Source organism: Dryobates pubescens, chromosome 15, assembly GCF_014839835.1.
Source record: "Dryobates pubescens isolate bDryPub1 chromosome 15, bDryPub1.pri, whole genome shotgun sequence".
Lineage (NCBI taxonomy): Eukaryota > Metazoa > Chordata > Aves > Piciformes > Picidae > Dryobates > Dryobates pubescens.
The window spans coordinates 27350922-27375902 of NC_071626.1; the positions used below are offsets into that span (position 1 = coordinate 27350922).

The window sequence follows — 24981 nt, forward strand, 5'->3', positions numbered from 1 at the left end:
TAAGCCCCTGTCATTCCTTCCCCCCCTACAGCTACAGCACAGCACAATTACAGCTGCACACACAAATGAACCAGGCATTCACAAACCTCACAGCCCCTGCAGAACAAGGTTATGAGCCTTCCAGCCCTTCTATATTCCACAGTCTCCTCTGGGCTCTTTCCCCTTCCCCTTGCAACTCCTCCCCACTGCTGCCAACTCACCCACCAGCTTGCATCTCTCTGCATAGAAGAGCTCTGCAGACCTCAGAGTATGGCATACCCTAGCACTGCATCCCAGGCTCTGGAGGGCATGCAGATGTGCACAGCACTGGGATGTAGTCCTGAGGCAACGTTCTAGCTATGCTTTCAGCCTTGGGATCTGAACACTAGGTTAATACAGACTTAAAACCAGGCTGAAGGTAGCCCTCAGCAGAGAGTAGAGGCACATTGTAAATGTCTCTCATCCTCTTCTTCCCCTGTCACCAGGATTTCCTTTTTTCTGCCTACCTGTAAAATAACTTGATGAAACCAACTGGAGTTTGACCTCTCCCTTAAAATCAAGCAGATTCCTTCTGCCACCTTTAGGAGGCTCTGGGGAGACCTAATAGCAGCCTTCCAGGGCTACAAGAATGCTGCAGAGAGACTGTTTGCAAAGGCCTGCAGGGACAGGACCAGGGACAATGGCTTCAAACTAGAGCAGAGCAGATTGAGATTGGATGTGAGGAACAAGTTCTGCACCATGAGGGTAGTGGAACACTGGAACAGGCTGCCCAGGGAGGTGGTTGAGGCTCCATCCCTGGAGATGTTCAAGGTGAGACTCAACAGGGCTCTGGGCAACTTGATCTAGTTGGGGATGTCCCTCCTGACTGCATAGGGGGTTGGACTGGATGAGCTTTGGAGGTCCCTTCCAGCCCAGCCCATTCTGTGGGTCTATGATTCTATGAAATATCTGATCCTGGAACTCTCTGTCCCCACTTTTTACCCCTCGAGGATACAATCTGGTATTCCCTAGCAGCTTGGCTGTGTAAGAGGCACCACAAACGAGGTTCCAAAGGTGGTGCAGTAATTCCAGTCAGAGCATGTCTAGTGAAGTCAATGTTTCTGTAGCCAGCCTGACAAAGATGAGAAACTCTCTGCACTGCTGGTGGAAAGAAGGGCCCAGCAGCAGGTGCTGCTGCAGCTCACATGGAGATCAGTCTTGCCCCTAATGAGCAATAATGAAGAATTCTTGGGGGAAACATTAGAGCAGTTGGCTGTGCCATCCCAAATGACTGCCATGGCAAGGATACAGAGACTCTAACAGACTCACAGCTAACTCCAACCAGCTCCAGCGATGGGACAGAAGACAGCTCAAGGAAATCTGTAACTTTAGCAACTCTGCATGAGCCTTACCTCTCTGCAAATCCAAAGCCACTTAGTTAAGGGAGTTCAGACACTCAGATTCACAGCTGAGTCCTAACCCAATCTGGCTCTTAGCCATACCTAGATTGTTAAGTAGTGCAAATCATCAAAGATCATGATCAGAGCTGTACAGTCTGTGTGCACCAGGAGCTTGAGCCAACATAGACTTATTGGCACAAAACATTATGAAAGGCCAATGGCATTCTGGGGTGGATTAGAAGAGCTGTGGTTAGTAAGTTGAGAGAGGTTCTCTTCCTCCTCTTCTCTGCCCTGGTGAGGCCACAGCTGGAATATTGTGTCCAGTTCTGGGCCCCTCAGTGCAAGAAGGACCTCAGGGAACTGCTTGAGAGAGTCCAGCCACAAAGATGCTGAAGGCAGTGGAACATCTTCCTTATGAGGAGAGCCTGAGGGAGCTGAGGGCTCTGTAGCTTGGAGAGAAGGAGCCTGAGGGTGACCTCATTCATGTTGCTAAAGATGTGCAGGGTGAGTGCCCAGAGGCTGGAGCCAGGCTCTGCTGGGGGATGCCCAATGCCAGCACAAGGGGCAGTGGTGGAAGCTGAGCCACAGGAAGTTCCATGGAAACATCAGGATTTTTTTTTTCCCTGTGAGGGTGACAGAGCCCTTGACCAGGCTGCCCAGGGGGGTTGTGGAGTCTCCTTCTCAAGAGATATTCAAAACCCTCTTGGATAGGTTCCTGTGTGACCTGCTCTAGGTGCTCCTGCTGTGGCAGGGGGGTTGGACTGGATGAACTCTCAAGGTCCCTTTCCAGGCCCTAACATTCTGTGATTATGTGAAAACTGCTTGAAGAGAGGTCTTTAGCACAAGAGCTCCAAGGGAATGCTTGGAGAAAGGGGCCAGATTCCTCAGGTTCTTTGCTAGTTCAGATGAAGGCTAGGGGTCCAGTGTGCATGGATATCAGCATGGAACCTGAGCACAAATCCAGACACTCAGTTACTATGGTGAAGGAGACTATGTGAGCACCTAGGCCAACTCAGGCCCTTGGGAATGGATTTGCAAATTAAAAACCAGCAAATGAAAGACAAGGACACCTGTGAGAATTCTGAACAGACTGCAGAGCTGAGACTTTGCCTAGAAGAGCCCAATCGAGGCAGAAACAGCATTGCTCCCAGAGGGACAAAGGCAAGCAAAGGCAGGGCTGAGCTGGGTCCCATAACTACAGTGGAAAGGAAGGTAGCAATGCTCTAAATCTGGAGAGGAGCCCATCCTGTATAGAGTCTGTTAAGAACTTACACTGCTCCAGGAGGCAGGTCTCAGGCAGGGCCCCCCAGGCACAGCAGCATTCTTAGCTGGATGGTAAGACTGCTGGAGGTGCTGTCAGAACACCTCTCCCACTAGAGCAGGGTAATGTGAACCACTTTGGAGGACTGCCTAGAACTCAGCATCACAAACAGACTGACAGCATGGCCCTGAGTTTCAACAGAAAGGTGAGAATCTGAACAAACACCCAAAGTACAGCAAAGCCTCAAGAAAATCCCAGGCATCCTTAATACATGTAAAAATGTCACTGTCCATTTTCTACTACTCTTCAGAAGGACATGGATCACAGAATCACATAATGGTAGGGGTTGGAAGGGACCTCAGAAGCTCACCCAGCCCACAACAGATGCATTAGCATGTTTCAGCAAGCAGAAATTAATCTCTCTAGTGGTAGCTGTCTCAGCAGCAGCCCATGCCTGTGATCAACCAACTTCATATAGAAAGCCAGAAGCAGCAACAGACTCCATTTGCCAATGGTAAACCTCCACCTAGGTGCCTGCTGAATCACACAATCACAGAATGGTAGGGGTTGGAAGGGACCTCTGGAGATCATCCAGTCCAACCCCCCTGCTATGCAGGTATGCCTAGATCAGGCACAGAAACACATCCAGGTGCTTTTGAAAGCTTCTAGAGAAGGAGACTCCACAACCTCTCTGGGCAGCCTGCTCCAGTGCCCCAGCACCCTCAAAGTAAAGTTTTGCCTCTTGTTCAGATGGAGCTTTCTGAGTTCCAGTTTGTGCTCACTGGCAACAGTGATGAGAGCCTGGCCCTCCTGACACCTGCACTTTAGATATTTATGAGCATTGTTAAAATATCCTTTCAGTCTTCTCCAGGCTAAAGAGTATGAGGCCTCTCAGCCTCTCCTCCTAAGAGAGATGCTCAGGTCCCTTAATCATGTTGGTGGACCTTTGTGGCCTTGTCTGTCTTGAACTCAAGAATCCAGAACTGGACAGAATATTCCAGATGTGACCTCACTAAGGCAGAACAGAGGCTGAGAACCTCCCTCAACGGGCTGGTCACACTCCTCTTCATGCATCCCAGAATTCCATTGGTCTTCTTGGCCACAAGGGCACATTGCTGGCTCATGGTTAACCTCTTGTCCCCCAGGACTCCCAGGTTGTTCTCTGCAGAGCTGCTTCCCAGCAGGTCAAGTTCTAACCTGTACAGGTGCATGGGGTTATTCCTCCCTAGGAATTCCTGCAATAATTTCCCAGCTCTTCAAAACTTTAATACTCAAAGACTTTTTAAAAGGTATAACACATGGAACAGCAGCCCCAAGAAAGGGTCACAGACTGGGAGCAGACTGTGCAGCCATTCTGATGTACTGCTCAGCTAATTGAAAAAACTATCTAGGAGCTGGTCCTTATTGCCTTGGGTCCTGAGCAAAATACATTTCCTGTGCCCACAGCAGTTTTGCCTTTGTCCTCTTCTGCACGTGTGTGTCTCTCTCCCTGTAGGTGCACATCCATGTCAGTCCCTACTTTGTAACTGCAGATCCCACTGTGAGTTTCAACCAAGTGTGAGTAATAGTGATCTCAGACACACTAACCTCTTACAGCTGGCAGGGTGTAACAAAGAGAACTTTGTAGGTTCTGCACTGAGGGAAAGGCTGTTGAGTGAACTGAAGCCGTTACTCCACGCAGAGGTCTCCATGTTGGAGAGAGAGGTTACAAAAGCCTCAATGCCAGGAGAAGCTTAGTTCTGAACTCACATCTTGCTGGGCATCAGAAAACGTGGCACAAATCCGAAAGCCAAGCTTCATTAACTCTGCAGCTCACAAAGCATCTTGTTTCCAGTCAGAAGAGTGCAGGCAGGAGAAGGTTTGCCATTCTCAATTTCTTATTCAAACCCCCCTCAATTTCACCAAAGTGTCCCCTCTAATCATGGAAAATATTGATCCCCTTCCCTCCCCTCAGAAAATGCAACTGCAGAGTACAGGCAAACAACAGCAGATCAATGAGCATCATCTTAGCAAAGCAATAGAAACAGTACCTGTGTGAGAAGCAGACTGAGGGTGCATGCACAGGCTGGAGGAAAGAAATAACATTATCCAACAGAGCAAATACATCTCTGCAACCCTGCAGCAACAAAACTACAACCACCTTACGGTAACACCGTAAGGCAATGTTACAAACCCATCACACAAAGAATCAGAACATCCTTTAGTGGTTTTCTCATTGTTCACTGATATTCCCGGGGCGAGCTGCCAGCCGCTGCTGTTGCCCACACTCATTTACACCAGGGGCTATCTGGTTTTGTGTGGCAGGACAGACACACCAAAGCTGGTACAGATCATAGAATGACAGAACAGCTTAGGCTGGAAGAGACCTCAGAGATCATCTAATCCAACCTCCCTGCCATGGGCAGGGACACCTCTCAACCAGCCCAGGTTACCCAAGGCCCCATCCAGCTTAGCCTTCAACATCTCCAGGGAGGAGGCATCCACAGCCTCTCTGGACAATCCATTCCAGACTCTTGCCCCACTCATAGAGAAGAATTTCTTCCTAAGATCCAACCTAAACCTATTCTCCTTCAATTGGAATCCCTTTCCCCTTGTCCTATGGATGGACACTGTCTGTTCTCTTCTCCAGGCTGAATAATCCCAGCTCCCTCAGCCTATCCTCACAGCAGAGGTGTTCCAGCCCCTGAATCATCTTTGTGGCCTCCTCTGGATTTGTTCCAACAGATCTATGTCCCTCATATGGTGGGGACACCAGAACTGGAGGCAGTATTGGAGGTGTTGTCTCAGCAGAGCAAAGGGGGAGAATCCCCTCTCTTGCCCTGCTGGCCACACTCCTCCTGACACATCCCAGGCCATGGTTGCCTTCTGGGCTGCATGAACACACTGCTGGCCCATGGGGAGATCCTCAGGAGATGTAAATTGTCAGGGCTGCACTGACATCAGGAAAGATCCACTGATTTCCTCCAGCAGATGATCTGCTTCTCTGGATGTACAAAGCACAGGGACTAGGTGGCCTTCCAGCTTTGCGCCTGGACGCTGACCACAGCCAAGGACCAATGCAGATACATTCTGTCTGCTATAGGCAAAGGTGTCCACCGCCTTGCAGCACACATTGTAAGGAATGACAGGAACTTTATGCTGCTTCCCATGCTGAAAAGGATGGCTCCTGATCCATCTGCCTGCTCTGATCTGTAACAATAGATATCCAACTGCTTTGCCACAGATCTTAAAATACACCGGGATGAAAGGGACCGTCCGGCGTCACAGGCACGTTAAAAATACATTTAGGAGGAATTAAACTTTGATCTTAAAATGCTCTGAGAGATCTCAAACAGAGCCATTGGGCAGAACAAATCAAATAGTGAAGACTCTCATTTTCTTACCTGGGGCTTAGTTGAACAAAACTACAAACCCCAGAACAGATGACTACAGGAATATCGCTGCTTTGTTTCAAGGTACACCTCCTTCAGGGGAAGGAAGGAATGCATGTACAATTAAAACAAAACTAGGAAAGAGAAAGCTAAAACCAGCACATTGCAGGCTCTGCCTTCACAATTTGCTCTCTGCTTCTTTCATTATTTGGTCTTACATGGTCTCATGGAATGAGGACCAAGTAACAATCACAGGCCACTTTCTACCAAATGAAAGATTTCCCATCTGTTAGGCAGAGAAATATTTCTGGCTTTCTATAATGTTTTCCTAAGGGAGAAACAACAAAAGGTTTCATAACTGAGTGCTGAACTAGGAAAGAGAGGACAAAACAAGCAACCTAACCAGGCATTTATAGGGAAAATAACCATACCTAAAATGATGTCCAGACAGGAAAATGTATAAAGGACGTGGAAGCATCTGCCTCTTGTTGCCATCTCAGGACACGGGATGCCCTTCCACACTGTATGTGCTGCAAGGAACAGGACAGCCAGCCTGGGAGTCACCTGGCACTGAGTGCCTGTCAAGGATTTTGTTAACACCTACTCATTGAGGACATTTGCTCATTTGTAATTCTCCCAAACAGCCATGCATGAATCCTTTGAATGCGGAACACTGTTGCTGTGTGAGCCCATTGCTTGCAAAGTCCTCTCATAGAACCTACCTTGGATCTGCCTGGGAACTGACACCCAATGGCCCCACACAAAGCGGAAAGAAGAAAGATGCCCTTGGCACTGGAGAAGAGCAGCCTGGCTGCAACAGAACACACAGCTGAGTGACACAAAAACACCTTATCAGAACAAAATAATGCCTTTCCATCCCTCCTCCATTAAGCACGAAAAAATCCATTCTTTTTCTGTCCTGTTACTCTCAGCCCTTGACTCCTCTTCTTAGAGGATTAGTATGAGTCTTTGTGACTCCAGGTACTGCTCTAAACAGGCTCAGGACACAGACACACAGGCAGTGTCAGTCCAAAAACCTGCTAGGCAATATTTCACACAGGTTCCTCCCCTCTTATTTCTTCCAGAGGCTCCCATCCCACCAATGAGAGATTCCACAACAGTATTTTCAGCCCTGACACTGTGCAGCAGGACTTTATGCAGCATCACACGCAGGTGGGAGGAACTCCTCATGCTGTCTTTACTCAGCAATTTCATACCTAGAACCTTTCCTAAGCAGAGGCCTTTCCCTTCTCTCATTTACCTGATATTTCTTTCAGAGTGTTGCAAATCCTTAATGCCACCTTCATCTGCCTGGGATTTTACAGGCCATGGTGCAGACAGGACGTAGGTGTGCTCATGTCACAAAGTCTTAGGCTGTGAATGGAACCACTGTGGATATACCTTTAAATGGCATGTAGTCACAGAGTCTTCCTTTTTTCCTCCCATTATGGTCTTTATTTAAAAATCACCTAGGCAGGGCTTTAGGGCCAGCATAGCTATGCCAGTACTGACTTTTGTCATTTGAAATGAGCTTACAGCACTCAAATAACTTTGGATGCCAGAACAGCACACTGCTGGCAGGGATTTGCAGAACCCAGAGCAGCACCAATGCAGTTATTACTGTGTGTGAAAACTTGAGGGAGTTAAACCCTGAAATAGGTTGGGGCAAAGCTGAACCAGAAAGAATCAAAGCAGAGGGCAAATGTAGCATTCCTCATACACCTCACAGGATCACAAGCTCACAGGATACTGGGGAAGGGACCTCTAGAGATCTACGGGTCCAACCCCCCTGCAGAGCAGGACCATAGAATCTTTCACCTCAAGTGAAAGGAATGAGTATCTGGGATAGACAGGAAGGTCAGAGGTGTCCTGGGCTGCTTCTGGTTTCTTTCTTTTTGTGTGTGCTGGTGCAATGTGCAAACATAGCTACGTGTGGCAAAGGCAAGCCATAGTATTTACAGTTATTGTTAGGACCGCTGAAATCACTGGGATTTTGTCTAATGCCCTTTACCCTGGAGACAATCCATAGAACAGAACATTAATGCATAGTTAAAAAGAAAAATTATGGAAAACAGCACCTCTGCATATGCAATATCTTCATTTTAAAGTTACATAACCGAGCTTTGGAAACTAAACAAAGATCAAGCGAGCAGCCTCAGACCACAGCAACCAGTCCATGGCCCTAACATCATCTCCTACAACTTGCCTCTTTACTAAGAAACACAATCCTAAACCAATTAGTTTTTAGCCCAACGCAAATCCAAATGCAGTTTGAGTCCTCTGGGAAGCATGATTGTACAGGATTTTATCCAGGAGTTGTGGGAGTTTGTCTTGCATGAGGAGATGCCTCGTAGAGCAAACACAGGCTAATAATTCAACGGCAGTGCTTCAGATTCCTTCTGTCATGCTAGACAAATGCCATCTCTGTGCCCTGCTCTCACTGCTGGGGCACAGCTAAACGAAGACTTTAACGCCACTTGAAGGCGGTGCGTTGGTAAATGGCATCGATGCCTTTGGATGGCAGGCACCACAAGGGATTATTAGCTGTGATTGGAATTGTATTTATCCAAGTGAGCTTTCCAGCTAATGCATGGGCTCCAGATCCGCAGCCCTTCCATAGGCACAGCTCCTGCTGAGAGTTTCACTGATAAAAACCCAGCAGGATTTGGGCCATTTAGACTTAACCTGTTAAATTCAGCCCTGTGGCATTTCTCTGATGCTTAAGGAAGGGTACTGAAAAGGGTACTGGCAAAGAACGGAGCATCCTGGCAAAGAAGAGAAGGGAAACTGATACTTGTGGGATTTGACAAGACTTTGGGATGGTCCCTTAAACCAAGAGGCTGCCTGATGAGGGTGATCTAAGCTATGCTAATTTGGTAACCTGTATTTTTGCAGCAAAGCATTCCATGATGAATGACCTTCTTTTTTGTTTTTAAAGCTGTGAGGTGCTTATGCAATAGACTCCTAAGGTAGAACGAGACAGATGCCGTGGAATAATCATCAGCCTAATTCTTGCTGAGAATCTCTGCTAAAACCTTCCCACTTGCCTCTCCTTGGGTCCTGCATGCTGTTTCTCACACAAGGACATGCAGGAGCAATTAGTGCATAACTCAGGAACTCTTCCCTTTCCAGAGATGAGCTTGGCTTTCTGTTCTCTTTTAAAATAGAGGATTATTTTTTTTTAAAGGTGGGGGGCGGGGGTGTGTGTTAAAATAAAACTTAACAGTTTCCTTATACAAGTGAACAGTGAAAATAGGACTGAACTTTTCTTTCAAATAATAGACAGCCTTCAGCTGTTCTTATTTCCAAGTCCCTTAGAGAAGAATGCCCCAGCATGACCAAAAGCTCAGGCTGTCACTTCATGGGGGGAGATGGGCTGATTAAAAATGAGATCCAGTCAAAGGAGGGAATAAAGAATCCACAAGAGACAGAGATGCAGACTGTTTGGCACCCCCCATATTTCCTTTTCTGTTCAATGATTTTGGTTTGCCTAAGCTATAGAAGGAAACAGAAGCAGTCTATTTTAATCTTCCTGAGTGAAGAACACTGCAGGGATTGCTCTGTTATCCCCAGCAGCAGCCCTGACTTTCCACAAAGAGGCTCCATCCACCTAAGTATCTGTCTGTCTGTCTGCAACATAAAGATCATCATATGCTACACCAGCGATCAGCTGCGCTCTTCATGCACTTCTCTTTATGCATTTTGGGGTGAAGTTAAAAAATCTATAATCAAACCCCACTGCAAAAAAATGCTCAGATAAGAAAGAGGTGTTTGGAATTATGCATAGTTGATTCTCCATCCGTGTATGACTTACACTAGAAACTGTTCAGGAGAAAGGAAAGCCCTTGCCGCTACATGTTCCTAACAGAGCCTTGGCTGCAGGGATTCGCCACTGAAAACACAAGGTTGACTAGGCAATTTCATGTGGGTTTCTACTCAAACAATATTGCAGGTTTTACACCAATTGGCAAGAGTTCAGGATCTAGCCCTGTGTCATTTTTAAGCTCCATCTATTTCCTGATGAACAAGGGCCACATCTTGCAAATGCTTAGTATGAGCACTCTGAGCAGCCCGTTCACTTCCTCTAAGCTGCAACTGTCAAATCAGGTCGTACAGCACAGTATTTTAGAAGTATTGCTCTGTCTTTTGAGCTTTAAGCATGCCTTGACTGTGCATCTTGCTTTAATAGTATTTTTTCCAAGAGTAATTTCTCCCCTGATTTTCACAGCATCATGTGATAGATGCTTAGCTGTTGTGAAGTGATATAACTTTACTTACATCAGCTGAAAATGCAGCTCCACGTTGTAGTTACGCTTATGTTTTCAAAACAGACATGAGAGAGAAGGGGCCCTTTAAACTGTCAAAAGAGACAAGGAAGATGCTTTGGCCTTTACAGCGTGTGCACATTTCATTTGCTTTGATGTTACCATAACCAAAACAACAGAGTTTGTGGTTCTGATCTAGGTTTGTTATTTGTATTAGCTTCTTTCTTCCATAAAAGAAGCCACATCAAAAACCACACTCCTCTTCCCAACTCCACTATCTCTGGCTTTCAACCAAAAAAGCACCCCCCTGCTTTCCAAGTGCCTAAACAAAGGACAATGAGTGCAGTAGTAATTACCAGCTGGGGAACTGATGGCATAGACGGGCTATGAAACCCAAGAAAATGTGACTCTTCCATAGCAGCCTCTTCCACTACCTATAGTGCTGGAATGCTCACCCCTGTTTACTATACATGCATGCACATAGACCATTATCAGTATTCAGTCCTAGTAGTCATGCTTTCTTCACTGAAAAGATTTTGTCCTTTTGAAGAGCTGGATCAGTGTCAGGTGCTGCTCATAGAAAAAAAAAAAGACAAAACCCAACAACAAACCCAAACAAACAACAAAAAAAAGCCCAGACAACCCCCACACAAATGTGCTAAGCATCCTAAATGTCAAAGATATGTACAGCATCTGTATCTCTCCGAACAAATATATATCATGAGCAATACAATGCATACCCTAGACTTCTTGCAGCAGTGAGGGCTGGAAAATCCCAGCACATTCCAGGGATGATTATCTTTCTTTTTTTACAGACACTAGCTTAAGGGCTAACGTGTCACAGTGCTGCTGTCCTTCGCAAAGCTTCTCCCTGCCTGGGCTAGACCGTGCTCATCTTTGACCAGAGACTTATTTATTTATGACGGGGAAGGCACGATGCTGTGTGTGAGCACGGTGGGTGAGCAGCCCGGCGGGTGAGCAGCCCGACAGGTTCAAGCGGGAGAGGGACGCTTGTACAGAGCAATAAAAGCGGAGAGCAAGGAGGCAAACGGCTCTTGGCAGCGGCATGCCGGCTCCTCTTCGCACTCTGCCTGCTCTCCCCGGGAATGCATCGAGGGAGGGATTCCCCACCCACCCACACACTGCCTCCCTTCGTGCCAGGCTGCAGGGGGTTATAACCCAGTTCCTTACTGGAACCGGGCCCGGAAGGAGCCCGTTACGCTTCTCTTCCCCCTCCGCCGCCCCTGCACGGCTCCTTTCCCCCTTCTCACTCACTCCGGTCTCCGGCTCAGGACGCCTTTGCCGATGGCCTGGGGGGTCTTGTGCTGGAGCAGAGCGGCGCAGCAGCCCTTCTCCCTACCGTCCTTGTCCGCGGGGTGCTGGTGGGGCTGGAGAGGAGGGTGCTGGTGGCCGGGAGCTCGGCCGCCGCCGCCGGGGCCCGCGGGTGCCTGCTTGCCTGCCGGCGGCGGCGGCTGCTGCGCCGGGAGCTGTTGGTGGTGCTGAAGCGGGTCTGACTGCCCCGGCGGCGGCGGCTGCTCGGACGGGGGCGCCTGGGGCTGCGCGGCGGCCGCCGGCGGCTCGGCGGGGGCCGGCTGCTGTCCGCGGAGGTTGCGGTTCTCGGTGCTCAGCTCGTCCAGCCGCCGCTCCAGCTCGTCGATGCGCTGGCGCTGCGTGTGGATGAGGCTCTGCTGGTTCTGCACGATGGCCGTGAGCTCCTTCAGGTAGAGGACGGCGCGCACCGGGTTCTCCAGCAGGCTCTCCATGCCCCGGCTGCCGGCCCGGGCACCCCTGCCCGGCCGCCGGCGCTCCACCGCGAGCGGCGCGGGCTGCGGGGAGGTGCCTCACAGCCTCGCGCGCGCGCGCGCGCGCACACACACACACACACACACACACACACGCAAGCACCCGCGCGACCGACGGCCGCTCGCTCGCTCGCTCACGCGCTGCGCGCGCGCCCTGGAGGTGTGGGGGCTAGGCGGCTCGCGCGCCTGCTTCTGCTCCCACGCGCCACGCACGGCGGGGCCGAGGCGAGGGGAGGGGGGCGGGGTCCGGCGCAGAGGCCCCGCCCCAGCCTGGCCGCGCAGGCGCCGGGGGTGGGGGGGGTCGGGGCAGAGGGAGCTGGGGGCGGGGATAGGGGCCGGGGCCGGGGCCGCGGGAGGGGTGTCCCGTGCCGAGGCCAGGGAGCGGCTGCTGTGTCTGAGGGGAAAGCTGGCGTAGCGGGGCACAGCCACCGGACCCTTAGCGTCCCCCCGCTCCGTCTCAGCGAGTCGCGGACGCGGTTCTGGCCACGTGCCTGGTGGTGCTCCGGCCGGCGGCGGCGCGGCGGGGAGGCCGAGGCGAGAGGCGGGAACGGGCCGCTCCGGCGAGGCCCGGGCGTGCTCCTCTACGGAGCTCTTGGTAGCCAACACTCGCTCTTCCCTCCGCCATGGGTGGCACTTCTAGGTATTGATTTCCCCCCATGACATAGTGATAGCTTTTTGTCTGTTTCGTTTTGTCCTGGCTTTGTTGTTTTGTTGTATTTTCCCCCCGATGTGACTCCGAGAATGGTGTCTGGTTTTGGCTGCCCCGGTCATAGGGTCCTGGTTTTCGATTTACCTTGTCAGCAGGCAGAGGGCAGGGCTAAACCTGACCCTGAGGGAATGAATGAGAGAAGGAAATGGATATTAGAAGAATCTGCTGCATCCTTGCAAGTTTGTCACTCCTTTAAGCCTTCGGTGTCCTTTAGCTTCTTTGGAAAACATGGGGAGTTTCTCTGGGCCCTGTGGGGGCTGTGGATGTAATACCAGGAGGGACAGACAGGGACTTTGCTGTTGTACTCCATGCAGGTTTTCTTCAATCAAGAAATACCTTCCCTTGCCCTTCTTCAGCCACAGCCGTAAGAGTGACAAACTCACCACTTGGGGCTGCCGAGCTGTGTGCGCTCGCTGTTGTATCTGTCAATAAGTAACCTGGCTAAGGCTGATGAGCTTAGCTTCAGGAACTTCTCTGTAGAGCCATGAACAACTGGTGATTTCTGTAAAGGGTTTAAAAAGCAATGTCCTTTTGAATCACTGTGGGTGCTGAAGATCCAGGACATTCACAGAGCTGTCAGACCTGCTTTTGGGCAAGCATGTCAGTAGATTTATCTGAGTATACAAAAGGTGTAAGGCCACAGAACAAAACCCAGCTGGTTTTACCTCGGTGATTCTGCGTGTACCACCACTCTGGTGTTGCATTTGCAGACCAGCAAACCATAGCAAGAATGAGCTGAGCAATGTAAAGGAGAATCTTACTTTCCCCTTTCAGGTGAAAGGCGTAGTTCCAGTCTTTTCTGTTCACAGATAGCCCTGGGAATGTAAACTACTGCAAAGGGATCACCAAGATTAGAAACTGTTCAGAGCCTTCCCCCTAAAAAAGAGCTGCTATTCACAGTTCTCTTCCAAGCACTTAGAGGTGGCTTTGGGGGATTGTGAAACATTTCCATATGTTCCCCTTTTCTGTTTTGGGAAGACCCTGGTGTGAATTCTGAGGAGCAAGAACACTCAAAACCCCCACACTTACTTTACTGAGAAGTTTTAGAGGAGACCTTCCTTAAAATGATTGCTTAGTATGTCATTAATGTCTTGTGCCAGGGGATTCACTGAGCAGGAGCTGGCACTGTGTAGCAAAGGGAGATATGGTTACAGAGGCACGTGGAAAAAAAAGCACACACAGAAGGACCTAAGCTACACTTGGGGCAGAGTGGAAGTGAGAGTAGGAAATTGTGCTGGTATGCTGTCTCCTTTCAGAGAGGAGACAACATCATCTCAGCCTTGCCTCAGGAGCAGAGCCCAGGGACACCGATGGAACTAACGTGCCTTTGGCATGAATGCCCTCTGGGAAAGAGCCAGGGGTGGCCATGGCTCCCAGGTGTCCCTGCACACATATACACAAAGCCCTGCCTCTTTGAAGAAAAGTCCTGTGCTGAGTTCTGTCTTTGCAGTGGACATCACTTCCCTGTGCAGCTCAGCAATGAAGGGTCACAGACGTTGTGCTGTGCTATCCAGGACAGGCAGGTGGTGGCGTGTATTCTGAAGGGAATACTAACTACAAAGGAAAAGCCATCCTGCTTGCATGACTGGGGATGTGGCAAAGCAGCTGGGAAGTTTGTGCTTAAAGACTTACTGTCCGAAGACGTGACTTATTCTGGGGAGTTCATTCATTCACTGTTTCTGTACCTTTGCTTTGCTTGACCAGCTTCTTTAGCCTAGTTTCTGCTAATATATCTTTGTCATTAGTTAATCAGAGACTTACAGCCATGGGTCAGTAAGGCAGGCTTACAGACAGCTTAGGGGAATCAGACAGTTTTCTGTGTGGCTGTGGTGACTGGCAGACAGAAGTAGTAAGAGTAGCCCTGCCCTTCCAGGTTGCTACAGAGAACATGAGCCAAAGAATGCTTCTGTGCCTAGCATGAAAGACTATGCAGGCATCTCTGCAAAACTTCTAGAGATAAAAGTTGCATAATCCCTCACAATGATGGGATGGGGGATTCATTCAGGAGGAGTCTGCAAGGTTATGGGAAGAGACCAAATGCCTTCTTATGCTTGGTAAGCAAGAATCCTGCAGAGCTAGGAGATGCCTGCTCCTCTATCCAGACATAACTGTGTCCCTTTGTACTTAGCATACATCATTGTCACAGCTCTGCACATTAGTGAATGACAGAAACGGGGAATAACGACGGGGTGGTGCCTGACTTGTCTGAGGCCATGCAGGAAGCCAAGGGGACAGCTCTCTATTTCAGATACCTTTCACATTCAGCCCTATCCTTTGGTCATTAAATGCCGCTGCTTCTCTCTTTAGGAGAGATGGCATCTAGAGGGAAACAATGGTGAAGATAAGGAAAGTATGAATTCTGCTGAAATGGTCATAGGTCATTTGTTGGCATTGTAGTTTTCAAAATCCTGATTCTTCTCAGTCCATTCCAGACAGAAATAACCGTGAATAACAATGGATTAATTACACCGTTATGGAATAAAGTGCTTCCCTTACCCACTTAGCAAGGTGCTTGGGCATTGCACAGACAATTACAAATAAAGTGCAGCAGTAGTAATTAAAATAAGCATGCATTATAGAACCAAAGCACAATGCAAATGAGTCAAGCCCCAGGATTTAATTAAAAGGTCTAATAGTACATGATTTAATTTTAAATTTATTTAGCTAGGTAATTCAGTCAGAGAAAAGTGAATCCATAAATAAGGGTATACTAATAGGGAAGGTAGTCCCATCTTCAGGTGCTTCATCTGCAGAAAATATTTCACTGCAGAATGTTTTTTCACATTTTCTGAGAGATCCTAAGCCCACTTTAATTTACTCACTGAAATTTGATGCAAGCCAGTCACTCCAGCCCAGTAACAGGCAGAGACTTCACCTTTGAAATTCTGTTCAAGGCATTTCTCATTTCCCTGCTCTCTGTTACAGCTCCTTCTCACAGAATCAACTGAGTTGGAGAAGACCTCTGAGATCATCAAACCCAACCTATTATCCAACTCCATTTAATTAACTAAACCATGGGACCAAGTGCCTCATCCAGTGTGCTTTTAAACACTTCCAGGGGCAGTGACTCCACCACCTCCCTGGGCAGCACATTCCAATGGCCAATCTCTGTGAAGAATTTCTTCCTCACATCCAGCCCAAACCTCCCCTGTGTCCTCTCATTCTGTCACAGGTTGCCTGACCTGGCTACAACCTCCCTTCAAGGAGTTGTAGAGAGCAATAAGGTCTCCTCTGAGCCTCCTCTTCTCCAGGCTAAGCAACCCCAGCTCCCTCAGCCTCTCCTCACAGGGCTGTGCTCCAGACCCCTCCCCAGCTTTGTTGCCCTTCTCTGGACACCTTCCAGCAGCTCAACCTCCTTCCTAAATTGAGGAGCCCAGAACTGGACACAGGACTCAAGGTGTGGCCAAACCAGTGTTGAGCACAGGGCACAATGACTTCCCTGCTCCTGCTGGCCACACTGTTCCTGATGCAGGCCAGGATGCCATTGGCCCTCCTGGCTGCCTGGGCACACTGCAGGCTCATGTTCAGCCTACCATCAACCAGCACCCCCAGGTCCCTCTCTGCCTGGCTGCTCTCCAGCCACTCTGTCCTCATCCTGTAGGACTGCCTGGGGTTGCTGTGGCCAATGTGCAGCACCTGGCACTTGGATGTGTTCAATCTCCTGTCCTTGGACTCTGCCCATCTGCCCAGCCTGTCGAGGTCCCTCTGCAGAGCCTCTCTACCCTCCAGCAGATCAACTCCTGCCCCCAGCTTGGTGTCATCAGCAAACTTACTGACGATGGACTCAGTGCCCTCATCCAGATCATCAATGAAGATATTGAACAGCATGGGGCCCAGCACTGATCCCTGGGGCACACCACTGGTGCCTGGCTGCCAGCTGGCTGTGGCACCATTCACCACCACTCTCTGGGCTCAGCCTCCAGCCAGTTCCTAACCCAGCTCAGAGCTGCTGTCCAAGCCATGGGCTGACAGCTTGGCCAGGAGGTTGCTGTGGGGGACAGTGTCAAAGGCCTTGCTGAAGTCCAGGTAGACTCCATCCACAGCCTGCCCCACATCCACCAGGCAGTCCCCTGGGCATGGAAGGAGATCAGGTTGGTCAGGCAGGACCTGCCCTTCCTGAATCCATGCTGGCTGGGCCTGATCCCTTGGCCATCCTCTAAGTGCTGTGTGATTGCACTCAGGATGACTGTTCCATAACCTTGCCTGGCACTGAGGTCAGGCTGACAGGCCTGGAATTCCCTGGCTCATCCAACTGGCCCCTCTTGTGGCTGGGCATCACCTTGGCAGCTTCCAGTCCTCTGGGACCTCTCCAGTGTGCCAGGATTCCTGGACAGGGGCTTCTCACAGCAAATCCAGGCAGACTTCTTCCCATTTCTTGCATCTGACTCTATTCTCCTCCACTTTCTTTATCCAGGCCTTACAAGGTGACAACTTTCCTCTGGTAATTCAGCATCCAAAGTTCTGCCAGTTTGAGCTGCTGGGCACATGGCTTAGGTTCCCTGCTATGATTTTTTTGGTCTTATCATAAGCTTGGGAGCTTATGATAAGTTTTTGTATATACATCTATAAGACATGTGTTTCTACTTTCATTCCTTTAGGAGCACCTGAATACAGCAGTTCTTAGTGTTCAAGGTCAAGTCCTTAGTATTCAAGGAAATGCAATTTTAATGTTGGCCAACCCACCTTCATTCACAGGCAGGATGTCAGGTGAAATCCCTGCAGCCAGTGCTCCCCACCAGACCCTTTCTCATTTGGTTCTGAAGACATGCACAAGAAGCATAACATACATCATATGTAAAAGCATTAGAGATAAAGATCGGAGGGATGAGATACTGGAATCAGGGTCCTGTGTTGCCACCTTCCACTGTGATTTCAGGGGGAAGATAGGGTGTTTGTAGCCCCACCTGGAAGTTGGCAGCTGCTTGACAGAATTCCTCCAAACTGCTTGCAAACAGCCTGCAAAGAAAAGAAAAAAACCACCAAAAAAACCTCTGCAGGAATTAGCTGAATAATTTCAGAATAGAGGATAGAATCAAGACAATCACAATGTACTCATGCATAATGCATGAACAGGGGGGAAGATTTGCATTCCTGAAGGCTTCTTTCACTCAGACTTCTTTCACTTGAGGCCTCATCCAAAACTGGATGTTTCACCATTCTGAGTGGGAGCCAAATCACTCCCTGTTTACACCTGTTAAACAGAGGGTAAAATGGAGATAAGAACAAGGAAAGTCACACAATGCACTGAGGGTCTGTGGTACAGAAAGCATTGCCGTCGACAGCAGTGCTTCCTTTGCTTCAGACGAGCATCTTCTGCTTCAGCACCTACAAGACAGGCATGGTCTCCAGTCCTACCTGTGTGCATTACACTGATAACCCCATCAAGGTGAGCTCTCTCTCTCCTCTCTGGAGGCTGTTGAATTGTTAATTCTCACTGCTATCACAAAATCAGAAGCAAAGGGTATTTTGTTCTATGAATCAAACATAAAGAGCTGAGATGTGGTAAGGACAAATACTTCTGTTTCTCTCAGTGCTTGGTGGTTTTTTCTTCTCTTCAGTGGAACACAGCTAAGCTGACATATAAATATTTTAGAGCAGCTTCTTATCAAGAAAAAGGAACCACTTCTGTACTGCTGCCTTAGCTGAGGTGTGTAGTTTTGACACATTCTAAAATCTTGATTGTATTTGACCTGTGCTGTTGGAGCCTTACGCTAGGAAAAGGAATCCAGGACACTTGAGAAAGCCCTTTCCCTTTTACTGTTGTGTTACATTATGTCCTGTCTTTTTCATGGAATTCAGCTTTGGCCTCTTAATTGATGAATTCTAGAGAGCAAAAGCTACAGAGAGATGTTTTCTTCAGAGTCAGCCAGGTTTGTGTTTGAGCTCACAATTGCTCAGCCTTTTGTAAATACTGCAGTAAAATGAAAATCAAAACACGATGAGAGCTTGATTCTCCAACTCCTGCCTGACTAGTCCCACTGGAGTACATGGAGGGTTTCAGATGGGACAAGCTTTTGTGATGTGACCTCGTAAAAGGTACACAGGGGAAAAAAAGAGTTAAAAAAAGACCAGCAGCAATGGAATGATGTTAATTCTAAACTCATACCCAAGTGGAAGCTTTTCCTGCAGTGGCAGAGATCGAGCGCTGTCAGGAAAACAAAAGCCATGCAGGAGCAGTCTGCATTTCAAGGCCACTAGATATTCTTTTTCAGGTGAGCAGCTGTTACAAAATATTTCTATGTCAGCTTATCTGTGTTCCTCTGAAGAGAGAAAAACAGCACACTAAACCAACCACTGAAAGAAAGGGAGGTGCTTATCCTTGCCACATCTCAGCTCTGTGTGATGTATAGAACAAGATCCTTGCCCTTTTGTGGTATCAGTGTGAATTAACAACTCCACAGCCCCAACAGGAGACAGTTCACTTAGATGGAGATTTCAGTTTAAGGGGTGTAGGTAGGGCTGCAGACCATGCCTTTTAGGTGCTGAAGTAGAAGATGCCAGAGAACTCCTTACATTTACTCACTGCTGTGGACTCCACCATCTTCTGATCACAGACCCTACGTGGCATCCTATTTCACCTTGGCAGAGTGGCTCGTTTGGTCTGTGCTCCCATTATGTAACAGGGGCAAGCAGATGCTGACTTCTCAGGAAAATTAAAGCCAGGACAAAGCAGTAACACATCTGGCCTGCTGTGCTGCACGCCATAGAATCTCTTGCAGCTCCTGAACCTGAACCATAAGCTTAGGAAATCCATATTTCCAGACATGCCTCTGGAACCACTGTGAAGATCGTGAAAGACAGAGCATTTGTCTCATTCCTTGGTACTTTGTCACTGCAGTTAATCTCTGTCATTGGACTTGGCACTGACAAGCTGGAATGGATTTTGCATTTGAATTTATCCTTTTTACTTTATAGCCTGAGTATTTATGCCATCCTCTGCTAAAGAGCTCTTAGTAGTTCTAAAGGTTTTCTCTCCGTGAAGGTGACTGATCAGATCACCTGGTAGTATTATTTTTAGCGAGCTAACCAGACTGAACACTTCACATTATGCAGGGTTTGGGGTGCTTTTCCCTTCTGAGGGAATCCTTCAGCAGCATGAGTCAACTAAAGGCAGGCCAGATGTTTGCTGAAGTGGTCCCTACTCAGATGTGTTCCTATCTTTTGTTGCTCATAGTTTATTGCAGCAGGTAAACTTTTGCCTTCAAATAGAATAGAATAAACCAGTTGGAAGCAGGGATCATGGCTGAATGTTAGGGAGAGAAAACCAATGTGAATTGGAAAGCATGAAACATGGGGAGACTGATCAGAATCAAAATGGGTCAGGGCACTAAGGATGCACAGGCTCTGAGTGGCTAGAGTGGGCAGAAGTGAGGCAGGGGGAGGCTGGGTTTTGCTCTGCTGGCAAGGCTGATGTGGAGGTTGTGGAAGAGGCAGAAAGGTGTGAGGGCAGGAGGTATATGAAGTGCTTCTCAATAAACTGTGTATTTGTTATGAAGACATCCTGAGTGTGGTCAAAAGGAAGACTCAGAACTTAAAAGTTAGGTTGAAGTCCACTGTGTAAAAGTTTAAGAACATAAAGATTACAAAAATCAGATGCCTAGGAAAGAGAATGACAGAGGACCCAGCACAATGTATCCTTTCCTGAGCCAGAGGTGGTACCCTGGCATTTAACAAAACCCTCAGCAGTTTTCTCTTTTATCAGTCTGTCTGCTCTCACCTTGAATCCGTCTGAATGGTTTAGCATTCACAGCACCCCGCAGCAGGGAGCACCAAACCTTTGTCCGGCTACATTTACCTAACACTCTTGCCATGCATTGCTGAGGAACAAGGACAGCACTACACACCTGAACGAGGGATCAAGGCCACGTGAGCAAACAGTCCTCCTTCCAAAGCTGTCACCAGGCAGGAGCACAGAAGTACCTGGGACCTGGTCAAGAGACACCCCCAGTCCTTCCACTGTCTCTGTCTTAGTTTCAAACCTGGATGCTAAAGCAGCCAGAGCTCTTTGCCAATGCCTTAAGAGATGATTTGTTTAAAAACTTCCCATCTGTTTGTGCTGTTTCATAAACATTTCAATTCCTGCTGGATGGATGTGGTAGACTGAGGAGTTTGGTTTTACATTTTTTTGTCTGCTGTCTTTTTTAAGGAGATCAGCACAAAAGGCAAAACACAACCAACTCCGACAGAATATATGAAATAGAATAGAATAAATCAGGTTGGAAGAGACCTTCAAGATCATCGTGTCCAACCTATCATCCAACACCACCTAATCAACTAAACCATGCAACCAAGCACCCTGCCAAGCCTCCTCCTGAACACCTCCAGGGATGGTTACTACACCACCTCCCCAGGCAGCCCATTCCAATGGGCAATCACTCTTTCTGTGTAGAGCTTCTTCCTAATCTCCAACCTAAACCTCCCCTGGCACAGCTTGAGACTGTGTCCTCTTGTTCTGGTGCTGGTTACCTGGGAGAAGAGACCAACCTTTGCCTGTCTACAACCTCCCTTAAGGTAGCTGTAGAGAGCAATAAGGTAACCCTGAATCTTCTCCAGGCTAGTCACCCCCAGCTCCCTCAGCCTCTCCTCACAGGGCTGTGCTCCAAGCCCCTCACCAACTTTGTTGCCCTTCTCTGGACACCTTCCAGCAAGTCAACCTCCTTCCTAAACTGAGGGGCCCAGAACTGGACACAGGACTCCAGGTGTGGCCTAACCAGTGCAGTGTACAGGGGCAGAATGACCTCCCTGCTCCTGCTGGCCACACTGTTCCTGATGCAGGCCAGGATGCCATTGGCCTTCCTGGCTGCCTGGGCACACTGCAGGTTCATGTTCAGCCTACCATCGACCAGCACCCCCAGGTCCCTCTCTGCCTGGCTGCTCACAGCCACTCTGACCCCAGCCTGTAGCACTGCCTGGGGTTGCTGTGGCCAATGTGCAGAACCCGGCACTTGGATGTGTTCAATCTCATGCCCTTGGCCTCTGCCCATCTGCCCAGCCTGTTGAGGTCCCTCTGCAGAGCCTCTCTACCCTCCAGCAGATCAACTCCTGCCCCCAGCTTGGTGTCATCAGCAGATTTACTGATGATGGACTCAATGTCCTCATCCAGATCATCAATAAAGATGTTCAAGAGCACAGGGCCCAGCACTGATCCCTGGGGCACACCACTGGTGCCTGGCTGCCAGCTGGCTGTGGCACCATTCACCACCACTCTCTGGGCTCAGCCTCCAGCCAGTTCCTAACCCAGCTCAGAGCTGCTGTCCAAGCCAGGGGCTGACAGCTTGGCCAGGAGGTTGCTGTGGGGGACAGTGTCAAAGGCCTTGCTGAAGTCCAGGTAGACTCCATCCACAGCCTGCCCCACATCCACCAGGCAGTCACCTGATCATAGAAGGAGATCAGGTTGGTCAGGCAGGACCTGCCCTTCCTAAATCCATGCTGGCTGGGCCTGATCCCTTGGCCATCCTCTAAGTGCTGTGTGATTGCACTCAGGATGACTGTTCCATAATCTTGCCTGGCACTGAGGTCAGGCTGACAGGCCTGGAATTCCCTGGTTCCTTCTTCTGGACCTTCTTGTGGCTGGGCACCACATTGGCAACTTCCAGTCCTCTGGGACCTCTCCAGTGAGCCAGGACTGCTGAAAAATGATGGAGAGCAGCTTGGCAGCTCATCTGCCAGCTCTCTCAGCACCCTAGGATGGATCCCATCTGCTCCCATGGACTTGTGGGGATCCAAGCGGCTGAGGAGATCTCTAATCACCTCCTCCTGGAACAGAGGGAAACTATGCTGCTCCCTGGCTCCATCTGCCAGCTCTGCAGGCCAGCAGTCCTGCAGACAACCTGTCCTGCTAGTAAAAATTGAGGCAAAGAAAGTGTTAAGTACCTCTGCCTTTTCCTCATCTTTAGTTACAACATTCCCCTCTGTGTCCACCAAGGAGTGGAGGTTGTCCCTGCCCTCCTCTTGCTATTAATATATTTATAGAAGGATTTTTGTTGTCCTTCACAGCAGAGGCCAGTCTAAGCTCTAAATGTGCTTTTACCTCCCTAATTTTATTCCTGCAAGACCTAGCAACATCCTTAACCATTCCATGGGTTGCCTCCCCTTTCTTCCAAAGATGATACACCCTCTTTTTGCCCCTTAGTTCCTTCAGAAGCTCATCACCCATCCAGGCTGTCTGCCCCGGGGCTCATCTTCCGGCACATTGGCACAGCCTGTTCTGAGCCTTCAAGAGTTCTTCCTTGAAGCAGGTCCAGCTCTCCTGGACCCCTTTGTTTCTAAGGGCTGTTTCCCAAGGAACCTTCTGAGTTAGTTCCTTGAACAACCTGCAGTCTGCCCTCCGGCAGTCCAGAGTGGAGGTCTTCTTGCTGCCCCTCTTAGCTTGGCTGAGTACTGACAATTCAATTCTCTCCTGGTCACTGGCCCCTAAACACCCTCTGACCACCACATCCCCACCAGCCCTTCCCTGGTGGTGAAGAGGAGGTCAAGCAGAGCCTTGCCCCTGGTAGGCTCACTCAGCACCTGGGATAAGAAGCTGTCCTCCATGCACTCTAAGAAGCTCCTGGACTGCCTCCTCTCTGCTGTGTTGAGATCCCAGCAGATGTCAGGCAGGTTGAAGTCGCCCATGAGGACAAGGTCAGGTGATGCTGAGACAGCCTTAAGCTGCCTATAGAATGCTTCATCAACATCTTCCTCCTGGTTGGGTGGTCTACAACAGACTCCAACCAGGATGTCTGCCCTGCTGGTCATCCCTCTAATTTTCACCCACTAGCATGAGCTGCCTACACAGAAATGAAACCAGGCCAAAATAATAGAGGCCAACGTGAATGAGGACCAGCAAGCATACTTGTAATAATAAACATGTCATCTGTGTCAGAGAAGCAATTCACCAATATTTATTAAGATAACAAGCAGATTATTAATAGACACAGCTCAAATTCCGATCATGTCTCTCAGTCCTAGTAGGCAGGAATTAGCAGCCAGACTCTGACAGAGGTCACCATACCTGACCATTTTCATTTTGTTTTTAGAGAAGGAGAGGACAAAGAAGCGGAGAGCACAGAAGCGTTTTCCCCCTCCTCCTACCGGTGTGACATCCTGTAGAGATCAGGCTGCTTCAGTGCTGCTGAAGATGATAGAAGCATGACGATGGTAAGAAAAAAATGGAGGCAGGGTTGAGGGAGAGGCTTCCTCTGGTAGCTGCAGTTCTGACCCCAATCCTATAAGCTGCTCCAGGCAAGCAGGTGCATGAGGCTTCATTTTGAAAGCAGTGGGTTCAAGCCAAGCACAAAAATCTGTCTAGCCAGAGCATCATCCTGCAGTACCTGTTTACCTCCTTCTGCCAATCTTTCAGCTCTGCTGATAGGGCATGAACTCTTATGTCATGAAACAGTGTGACAGAGTACTTGCTCTTTGACTCTGATGGCTGCAGATTGAAGCCAGTCATTTCAAAAAGTGAAGGGTGTGTAGCCCTGAGCTTCTGGAAAGTGGGAGGCTGAGGTTGCAGCAGCAGTGGGAATTCTTGCCTAACATTCTGCATGTTTCACCGTATGGGTTTCGGGACATAAACTGAGCAAAGCAGGCCCAGCACACACCCACTGGAAGAGTATTGGTTTGGCCTTTATTTGTTGGGATTTCCTTCCCTTCTCTGAAGGTAATGGTGCATACTCAAGGCCAAGTTCCTGACAACTGTTTTCAAAGAGCAAAAGGAGGAACTCATCGTGTGACAGCCTGCCTGTCCTGGATGGATCTTCAAAGAGGAACAGGAGCAAAAATCTCCTTATCACTGCTAGTGCTGGCTCAGAATAAACCCAGGGGGTTGCTGAGACAGGAGCCCAGGTGGAGATGTCCTGGCAGCTGCTAGCATTGTAAACCACCCAACATGCTAATTAACCCTCTTCATCCATGCTGGCACTTCCATTGGTGCCACTGCTGCTTCAGCTGCATGGATAGGTATCCCTGATTGGAACTTGTTCTGCTTAAACAGCTGTGCTGTACCCAGCAGACTGTTTAATGGGCTCCTGAAAAACTAAAGCCCTTGAGTAAGAGTCCAGCTCTGCAGAGCTAAAGGCAAAGGTTGTATTGAAGCTTTCAGAGATGGAGAGGAAAAGTTCCATTGACTTCAGCAGCAGCCAAGACTCCACCCCATATGCCTTCTGCGTTACTTTTCTGTGGTCCTGAGGCAGTGGTGAGTCTGAAGTGCTTTTAGTGGCAGGGGCAAGGTGCAG

General features: G+C 49.0%; 1 protein-coding gene across 4 annotated transcripts in view; it reads right to left on the reverse strand.

The window, feature by feature from the left end:
- The window catches only part of IQSEC3 (IQ motif and Sec7 domain ArfGEF 3), a 128397-nt gene extending 116278 nt beyond the window's left edge, over positions 1-12119 (reverse strand). For all 4 annotated transcript variants that reach the window (XM_054167623.1, XM_054167626.1, XM_054167625.1 and 1 more), the window contains exon 1: positions 11531-12119. In XM_054167623.1, the coding sequence (XP_054023598.1) occupies positions 11531-12018 (488 nt within the window). In that variant the 5' untranslated portion in view covers positions 12019-12119. The remainder of the gene's footprint in view (positions 1-11530) is intronic.
- Positions 12120-24981: the final 12862 nt, after the last annotated feature.